The 9,830-nt window shown below is 45.7% G+C and overlaps 1 protein-coding gene across 2 annotated transcripts in view; it reads left to right on the top strand.

Moving 5' to 3' along the window:
* FTO (fat mass and obesity associated) overlaps positions 1 to 9,830 on the top strand; it is a 264,978-nt gene that overhangs the window by 21,376 nt on the left and 233,772 nt on the right. Inside the window, exon 2 of one of the 2 annotated variants that reach the window (XM_014528432.1) lies at positions 989 to 1,054. The exons of the other annotated variant lie outside the window; for it this stretch is intronic. Within the exon in view, the coding sequence (XP_014383918.1) occupies positions 989 to 1,054 (66 nt within the window). The remainder of the gene's footprint in view (positions 1 to 988; positions 1,055 to 9,830) is intronic. 2 annotated transcript variants of the gene reach the window in all.

Genomic DNA, 9,830 nt, shown 5'->3' with positions numbered 1-9,830 from the left:
CCCCCCCCCCCCCCCCCCCCACACACACTCCATTTGGAAATTGTTACAGCATTATAGCAGTGGGTAAGTGGGTAGAGTTTGACTGAAGTCAATAACATTTAAAATTCCTGTGAAAGAACTCAGCGGAGAGCAGCCCTGGGAGCCTGGCTTGGCTGTTGAGTAGAGAAATCCAGTTGTGTCGGGGAAGCGATCATTGTGCCCTGGATGTGGGCACCCTTCAGGAAGGCTGCGGGCTCTTCGCAGAATTACAAATCGCGTACACGCAGGGACCACTTCCTCTCACTCGCCTGCAAATGCCTCTCCCATTAGCAGGGAAACAGCGGGGCACTTGACAGCTCCGCGCAGGCCCGGAGCTTCATAGAACGGAACATTCTTCTTATTCAATTAGGGGCACGCTCAGAAGATGGGCATGCAGCGAGGCCTAGGTGTTCCTGGAGACTGCTGGCTGAGACGTTCTTGTGTACCCCAATTTAGATTCTGCATTCATTTCCAGATCCTCCGATTGCCTTAAAAAAAAAAAATCGGCCCATGCCAGCTTTCTCTTAGTGTCGAGGAATGCGATTGTGCTCAGTACCTCTCCAGTGGACTCCCCAGTTGTGGCGGTGGTTTCTGCAGAACACGGGGGGATGTATAACAAATGTGAGATGAGAGAGCTTTGTCAGGGCGGGGGCTCGTCCTCTGGAAAGCTGGAGGGGGAAGTGGGAGCCTTCCCCAGCGCCAACAGGCACACGCCCTTTTGTTCCCCAAGCTCTGCCTGCAACACCCTCTGTTCTCTCTCTTTGTTCCCCTTCCCAACTCGGGTCCTGGCAGGGATCTGTGACATTTCCGAGCAGATCAAACGAGCCCCTGACACCTGATTGCCCAGTGTCTGTTGTTTACAGTTGCTTCCCAAGGACACCTAGACAAGATGGAAAGCTTAACGCACTGTAATTAAATTTGCATCTGCTCTGTGACAGGACTCAAAGGACTTTTCTTTCCCTCCACCTAGGAATCTCATTGTAGAGCTCCTACTGGCTTTGACCCCGCAACATCTGAAAAGGCAAGACGCGGACAGGTAAACAAGCATTGGTTCAGTCGACTGCCTGTCATGATAATGATGCATATTCAATAAGGTCCCCGATATCCCTTTCTGCCTTGGCGTGCTACTCTTCACCCGCTTGTTTAGCCAGATTTAGAACGGGTCTGAAATGCAAGAACTGTAGCTTGGAGGGGATTTTTTTTTTTTTTTAAGTAAAATCTTTTTGAAAGAAAACAAACATTGCCTCACAATCTGGATGGGTTTAACACACCCTTTGGGTTGTACATGGCTCACAAACGCTCATGAATAATTCAGCAAAGGCAAACACAATCTGCTGGTGGTACCCAGTGTTATTCACACTCGCTAATGAATAATTCCCTTTGGCTCTTCTGGAGCCAGGCTGAGGAGTGGCATCTGAGACTCACAGGGGTTATTATTGGGCGATTTGTCAGTGTCCTTGGGGCATTGTGAGCCAGAGTCCAACTCGGCTACCCACCCCGCATGCCTCCCAGATCCTTCTGGGAAACGCGCAGCTCCCCCTGTCCCAGGTTTTTAACCCTGGAATGTTGCTATGGGAGAGGCCATGCGCTAACAGGACTCAGCTTCCACTGTCGTCTCATTGAGTCACTTCCTTTCATGGTTTCATTCAAATAAAGACGTGTTTGTCGAGCACCTTACTAGGTACATAGTACTGAGTGCGGCATTGTGGATGCACAGAGGTAAGATAGTCTTTATGTGCTGTGTCCTCCAGGGGAGGGGAGGGTGTGAAGGAGAGGCATGGGGTCCTGGAGGGAGGGGCTCAGGGTCTTTTTTTTTGTCGTTGTCAAAATGACCAGTTAGCGGTTGGATTCTCATCCTGTTCTCAGACATGCATTTCCGTGCATATGTGCTGTCGGTAGCATTGTGTGATATTGCTTTAGATCAGTGGTTCTCAACCTTCCGAATGCCGCGACCCTTTAATACAGTTCCTCATGCTGTGGTGACCCCCAATTTCATTGTTACAAATTGAACATAATGAAAGCATAGTGATTAATCACAAAAACAATATGTAATTATATATGTGTTTTCCGATGGTCTTAGGCGACCCCTGTGAAAGGGTCGTTCGACCCCCAAAGGGGTCGCGACCCACAGGTTGAGAACCGCTGCTTTAGATAAACCTAAAGTTTGATTCATCTTGGAACTGTTTATCAGATAAGCCCGATAACATAATCCCAGAGATGAGTAAGCAACCCTTGTTCATGTCTGCTGCACTGAGGTCAGGAATGTGCTATGGTGACCTGGCTTTACCAGCCTGGAGAGCCTAAAGTGAACGTGGATGTATTTCGGCAGGAGTGGTCTACATAGCACACCTTAGTAGTCATGTGCTAGTGTATGACTGAGATCCTTGAGGCACACCCAGCCTTGGTGAGGTCATTTCTGGCGTCCTGCATCTACTTGAGCTTTTCCTATACAACTCTTAACTCTCGCTCTTCTTTCTGAGCACACTACTAGGAAGACTACAATTCCCAGCTTCCCTTGCAGTGAGGTGGGATCATATGATTAGTTCTGACCAAAGAAACGGAAGCAGAAGGGCTGGGTATCATTCCTAGTCAAGACATTTAAAAGCTAGTGTGCCACCTGCATGCTTTCTCTTTCCCTGCCACAGTGACTTTGGGGACTCTGTGTTCTAGGTATTGGGGTCTCCAATAGTCTGATCCATGAATGACTGTGTGGAGTAGAGCCCACCTCTGCTTCCCATTGGCCCACACTGGACAGTAAGAAAGTTTGTTTGTTGTATTAAGCCCCTGAGATTTGGAAGTTTGTTCACCATGTAGCTTAGACCATTCGAGTTAATACAGAAGGATTAGTACAGGAAGAGATTGTGTGTGTGTGTTACTAGGACCTGGTATTCCACAAGATCCCAGCTAGCTTTGCAGAATGTAGCTTCAGTGGGGAATTGGAGGGTAGGTGCCACTTAGGGGCAGAAAAAGAGTTTATTTCACCAATTACCAAGGCCTCTGTGGAAGAAATAACATTGGTATTAACAGAGTCTTGGAAATAAGCAAACAATTAGTAAAAGAAAAAAAAGAGCCAGAATTGAATTGAGGCAATTATAACACATATTTTTGAATTTTAAATTTTATCCAGCATGTGTAGTTGGTAAAGTTACACATGTAATTGTTCTCTGTGGGTATAGTGTTATACCCATTCTGGCCCCTGAGCTAAGAATGGTTTTTATGTTTCTAAAAGATTGTAAAGAAAAAAAAAAAGAAGACAGAGAATATTCATTAGGGGCCATATGTGGCGTACAGAGCCCGAGATATTTGCTCTGTGGCCCTGTCGAGAACAAAGTTTGCTTTTTTTGGTTTCTATCTTAACATCTCCACATACAATTATCAGCAAGTATCCCACGAAAATTGGAATTTCTTGAGAACCAGAAGGCAAGGGTTTTATGAATTTCTGTCTGTCACGGTGCATGAAGCAAGGTGCACGTTCAGAGCACGTTGACTGGATGGAGTTGAGCACAGAGCACGGGAGGTGAGACTTTCCCAGGAGGAGGCCTGAGGGGAGAGCATGGCAGGCCGCCGGTTGGAACCAACAGAACGTTTCTTCTGTTTACTGGGCTGGTGACAGCTGTGGGTTCGTTTTGACCTGATGTGTATGGACATTTATGTGTATGGACATTCATTTTTATTATCAAATAGAGGTCATATTTTGGAAGGTTTTAAAGATCTTACCTTGTACTCTGGCATCAGAGTGTTGTTAGAGTTTTCTGGTTAATGTGTTTGGCGTAGATGTTTTGGTTTCCCCTTTTTCCTCCAGTGACACTTACATTAAAAAAAATTTATGCACATTTCTGTCTGTTCAGTTATTTGCTCACTCATAGGTATGTAAATAGAGGTCATATTTTGGAAGGTTTTAAAGATCTTACCTTGTACTCTGGCATCAGAGTGTTGTTAGAGTTTTCTGGTTAATGTGTTTGGCGTAGATGTTTCAGTTTCTCCTTTTTCCTCCGGTGACACTTACATTAAAAAAAATTTATGCACGTTTGTCTGTTCACTCACTTGCTCACTTGTAGGTATGTACCCACAAGAAATGGAAGCATGTCCACACAAAAACTCGGACACAAATGCTTATAGCAGCATTATTCATAACAGCCCCCAAATAGAAACCAACCCCAAAAGGCCTTTAGGGGCTGAATGGATAAGCACAATGTCCTGTAGCCACACAGTGGCAAAAACTCGGACACAAATGCTTATAGCAGCATTATTCGTAACAGCCCCCAAATAGAAACCAAAGCACAATGTCCTGTAGCCACACAGTGAAATATTATACTGCAGTGAAAAGGAATGAGGTTTTGATACACACTGCCGTATGGATGAGCCTTAACAGCTTTATACCAAGTGAAAGCCAAACACAGAATACAGAATGTTGTATGAATCCGTTTATAGAAAATGTTTGTAACCGACAAATCTATAGAGACAGAAAGCAGATTAGTGATGGCCGAGGGCTGGAAATAGGGTGAAGTGGGGATTGAGAGTGAATGCTGTGATATGGAATGTGCTATGGTATGATGACAAAGTTCTAAACTTAGATTGCGTAGGTTGTGGTGAATTGTTGCAAAGTTCTGTGAGCATACTAACACTAAAAACTATTGAATCGTGCATTCTAAATGGGTGAATTTAATTTTATGTGAATTATAACTCAAGGATATTAGCAAAAATTATTATGCAGTGGATGGCTCATTTTCTAGTGATGCTGCTGATTTTATACCCTCTTATTCAAGCAATGGTCAGATTGGAATCTCTTATATTTTACCTTTCTTAATTAAAATCTCCTGGAAGCAAAATTTGATTTATATTAAGCCCCCTTTGACCCAACTATCTATTTACGTGAATTTATTCCACGGAATATACTGGCATACATGTACAGAGGCATGTACAATAATTTTGTGGTGGCATTGTTGGCAGTGGCAAAACATAAGAAACAACCTAAATGCCCATCAGTAGGGGACAGGTTAAAAGATAAAGGGAAATGTAGCCGGTGAACGACCCCAGCACCACTGACAAGAGACTGTTCTCTCTGTGCCAATATGAAACCATCTTTTTTAAAAAAACATATTTTATTGATTTTTTACAGAGAGGAAGGGAGAGGGATAGAGAGTCAGAAACATCGATGAGAGAGAAACATCGACCAGCTGCCTCCTGCACATTCCCTACTGGGGATGTGCCCGCAACCCAGGCACATGCCCTTGACCGGAATCGAACCTGGGACCCTTCAGTCCACAGGCCGACGCTCTATCCACTGAGCCAAACCGGCCAGGGCTGAAACCACCTTTAATATACTTAAATTAAAAAAACAAGGCGCAGAATACTTGGATTTCCATTTGTGTAGAATGCTTGCAAAAAGATCCGTTATCTCTAGAAAGATTCAACAGTAGTTACCTGTTTAGGGGAGAAAGTTTGGGTGGGAGAAGTATTAGGAGAGAGACAACCTTTTCCAGGGTCAGACTTTTTTTGTACACTTTTCTCCATAGCAGCAGCATTCATAATAGCCAAGAAGTGGAAACAGCGCAAACGTTCATCAGCAGATGAATAAAATGTGGTGCATCCACATATGCATGTAAGTAGAATGTCTGCGTCAAAGGAGATTCAAATCTAAATCACTTTTGCTTTTGGGAATTTTAACTCAAGGGTAGTTAGTTAGTGTTCAAATATTACCTTGAAGGTGTTTTTTTTAGTTGATTTCTATATTGCAGCTTAGCAACCAACCTTGCCCCTTCCCGTCCATGTGGAATCATTTGTTTTAAGACTCATCCCCCACCCCCCAGCCGCTAATGATGGACAATTATATGGTCTTGCTGTCATTTTTACAGTCTTCTCTCCCAGCTGTGTGGGAGCGGTGTATCTGCAGGGCGGGAAGGTGGCTCGCAAGGGACAATATCAGATCACCCACAATTATTTTAATGTCTCCTGTGATGTGATAAATGAAACTTATCTCTCTATATATCTATATATAAAAGCCTAAGCAACCGTTATGACCGGACAACCAGCCGGTAGCTATGATGCGCACTGACCATCAGGGGGCAGACGCTCAACACAGGAGCTGCCCCCTGGTGGTCAGTGTGCTCCCACAGCCTGTGTGGCTTGTTGGTGAACTGGGTTAGGGAGTGTCCGTGGCTTCAGGACACCCTGTGGTGATGCCTCTTATGATCCCTCTTGCAGGTAGGGCCTTTGACACCTTTCACAAGGTTAGCTGGACCAGTATCACCGTTATTATCCAGTGATGCCACTTGTGCTGTTACATTGGTGAGGAACCATATGGCTTTTTTGAGCCAGACTGGGGCCCGGGGAAGCCCAGAGAGCTTGTTGGCTTCTCGGAGACGGCATGGCTGCTTCACACGGAGCTGGATTTGTGGCCTAGAATTCCAGGCCCAGAGCTTTCTCTCCAAACGAAACCGACGTTCCAGTTCCAAGGTGCCATGAATTTAAGGGGGAGTCTAGAAATGAATGGTGAATTAAGGTAAACAGCGCTCCATGAAAACATCTCAACAAGGAAATACTTTGGGGGAAAAATAATGCTTGTATATTTTTAAAATTGTACTTACCTTCATTATACATCAAAGGAACGGACAAATCTCCTTGTAAAATACTGCCAGCAGCCTTTCAATACCCCTCCAGGTCCTTCTACACCTTCCTGGTAGTACGACAACATCGCTGAAGGGATTGCTCCATCCGATGTCAGCGTCAGGTCGGACTGAAGAGGGGCTTGTGTTAGAGCAACCCCACAAACCCCGGTTCCAGTGGCTGTTGGCCGGCCAGAGCGCATCTTTCCTAGGAAAGGCCTGCTACTGTTGCTAGTTGGCGTGCACCACATGTGCCGGGCGGAGTAATTATGTTGAGCCGGTCGACTATGACCAAGATTAATAGCTCTTGAAAGGGCTATAATGAAAGGCTGCCCCAACTGGCTTCTACATTCTTCTTTATTTATTCTGCTCTCATCCCTGTCACCTTTGGGCATCCGCCAAATGTCCTTTATGTGAGATCTGCCCCCCGGATGTGAAAGGCCTCTCTTTCTTAATGGTGGGAGGTGATTGGGCTGCAGGGCCGAGCGACGTGGGCAGTTGACCCGACCCAGAGGGGAGTCCCTTCGGGCCTGTGGGAGTCCCAGGAACGGGACACTCACTCCGGAGGGAGAGAGACCGTGAGGATATTCTGCTGACTGATCCTGACCATGGCCGTATACCTCAAGGGTGGTAGGGAGTCACTCCAAGGTTTCATTGTCAAATCCATAGACTTCAGTGGCTCTTCTGTTTGGAGCATTTGCAAGTTTCTTATTCTGCTGAGGAATTTAAAAAATATATATTTTTATTGATTGCAGAGAGGAAGGGAGAGGGAGAGAGAGCTAGAAACATCAATGATGAGAGAGAATCATTGACCGGCTGCCTCCTGCAGGCCCCACACTGGGAATGGAGCCTGCAAGCCAGGCATGCGCCCCGACCGGGAATCGAACCGTGACCTCCTGGTTCATAGGTCAATGCTCAACCCCTGAGCCATGCTGACCGGGCCTGATGAGGATTTTTTTTTTGCCTGAAACCATCACTATTTCTACTCTTATCAAACTTGGAAACCTCCTTGTGGTAGAGACTGCACGTGAACTCCCAGATGCCTTCTCGCTGCCTCTATCATGGATTTTTCAGGGCAACTGCTGCCTGGAATATAGAGTGCATTTCCCAGCTTCCCCTGCAGCTAGGTGTGGCCATGTGACTAAGGAGGAAGATCTGTCCTGCGGTGTCCCGAACAGAAAGCCCAGTGTATCCTTTGCCCCTTTCTGCGTAGGCCCGTCCTTTCATCCCGCTGCCTGAACTGTAAGCGCTGCGTTCCGATCGGCAGCGTGCGGGCCAGTCCTATCGGCCTGGTTAAATCCACTGTCATTTTGGATTTTCTGTCACTTGCAGCCAAGCCTAATCCTGGATAACACACGGTTTCTGCACGTTGCAGAGAGGAAGATAAACCCCAAGCCCCGAGATTTCCTTCTCTCGTTCCTAAATATTAATGTCAAAATTTAAACAGATTTCTCACCCTTCCTTCTTTCAACCCCTACAAATTGAAAGAACCTACAGGAAAAGATAATGCATTAATTTATGTAAGAACGAACGACACAAGAGATATATTAATAGGAAAGATACGGGAGAGATAGATGAGCAAGAAGGCTGGGACAGAAAATAACTCATTTAGGAAAATGATAAGCAGGACGGATCTCAAGGGCTTTCTGTAAGATGTGGTCAGGGCGCCCTCTCTTCGTGTGTGTGTGTGTGTGTGTGTGTGTGTGTGTGTGTGTGTGTTGGGGGGCAGGGGGCAGCTACAGCTTCTTTCCTTAGAGATTCAACTTCATCTCCTTTTTTTAAAAAAATATATTTTTATTGATTTCAGAGAGGAAAGGGGAGGGAGAGAGTGATAGAAACATCAGTGATGAGAGAGAATCATGGATCGGCTGCCTCCTGCATGCCCCACACTGGGGATGGAGCCCACAACCTGGGCCTGTGCCCTGACCCGGGAACCGAACCATGACCTCCTGGTCATAGGTTGACGCTCAACCACTGAGCCAGGCCAGTTGGGCTTCATCTCCTTTCTTACGGGCTTGGGTTTTGTTTTTTTTTAAATTTCAGGTTTCGAGTGTCTGAATACAGTGCTCCCAGTTCCCTTGCCTGATTCCACTGCTATTTCTATTTGCTGGGCTCCCTGGCTTTAGGCCTTCCTCCCTCTAATGTCACCTGGGTCAGAGACCATGTACCATGTGACCTCTCCTGGGTTGCAAGTGGTTATTAACACAACCCTTTTCAAGGCGATGCCTCTTTTTCAGGACTTTTTAAAAACTCCGGAAAGAGAAAAGCAGTTATTTGGTTCACTTGTTCTCATTTGCATCTGTAAAGGGAACCCAGCATGAGGCTCTCTGGGCCACGTCTTCCCTGGCTGTTTCTTGCCTTCTCATGTGAAGAACGGCAGGATCTTGTCTTTTGTTCACACGCGTGAAAGTCCATGGGGCTGGGAACCAGAACAGGGCGCTCTTTGTGCGCCCCGAGCATGCGAATGCGCATGGTCACACACTAGTTGCTGTTTAACTACAATAAAATGGTGACCGAAGGAGATAGACATTTAAAGGATAAATGACAGGGCTGTTAATCGCAGAGCAGGCCCTGTGGCATTGTTGTTTTTAGCTAATAGGTATCCAGCCCAGAGTCACTGTTACAGCTGAGTGAAATCTCTGTTTCCAACCAGAAAAAAAAAAAAAGATGTCACTGGATATTTTAAATAGCTGATCATTTTGTGTTTCAAAAAGTCATTTAAACAGTGTTTGGAAACTTCTAGGTATTTCCCTGAAGTGTTTGCTAAGCTTGGCCATGTCATTCATAGAATGGAGATATATATATATATCAAGTATATTATCTAAGGAAAGAGCCTTTAGGGCTTTTATAAGTCTATGAATTTAGAACTTGATCCGTCTTTATCCTATAAAGCGTTATGATTTCTTTCCTGTTTAGGGATGTAAAGGACAACCCCTTCTTTTCTCTCCCCCGCACCCCCCATCTTATGCAGCTGAAATCTGGGTCTTTGGCATTTGGCCCTTTGAGAAGGGATGAAGGTGGCGGTGCTGAGGGTGAGGTGCTCGGATCCCGAGTGCTGCTTTGTTCCTGAGAGATGAACTATACCAGGTGTCCCTTGTCTGCTGTTTCTGAGCGCGGGGTGTACTTTGCCTTATCTTACTGTTTCATTGCATTATTCAGCCTTTTCCCAGGATACCCCCCAATAAAATGACTCCAAGTACATTTTAC

This window comes from Myotis brandtii, unplaced genomic scaffold, assembly GCF_000412655.1.
Source record: "Myotis brandtii unplaced genomic scaffold, ASM41265v1 scaffold633, whole genome shotgun sequence".
NCBI classification, from domain to species: Eukaryota; Metazoa; Chordata; class Mammalia; order Chiroptera; family Vespertilionidae; genus Myotis; species Myotis brandtii.
The sequence above is the reverse complement of the archived record's forward strand: the minus strand, read 5'-3'. Positions and strand labels throughout refer to the sequence as shown.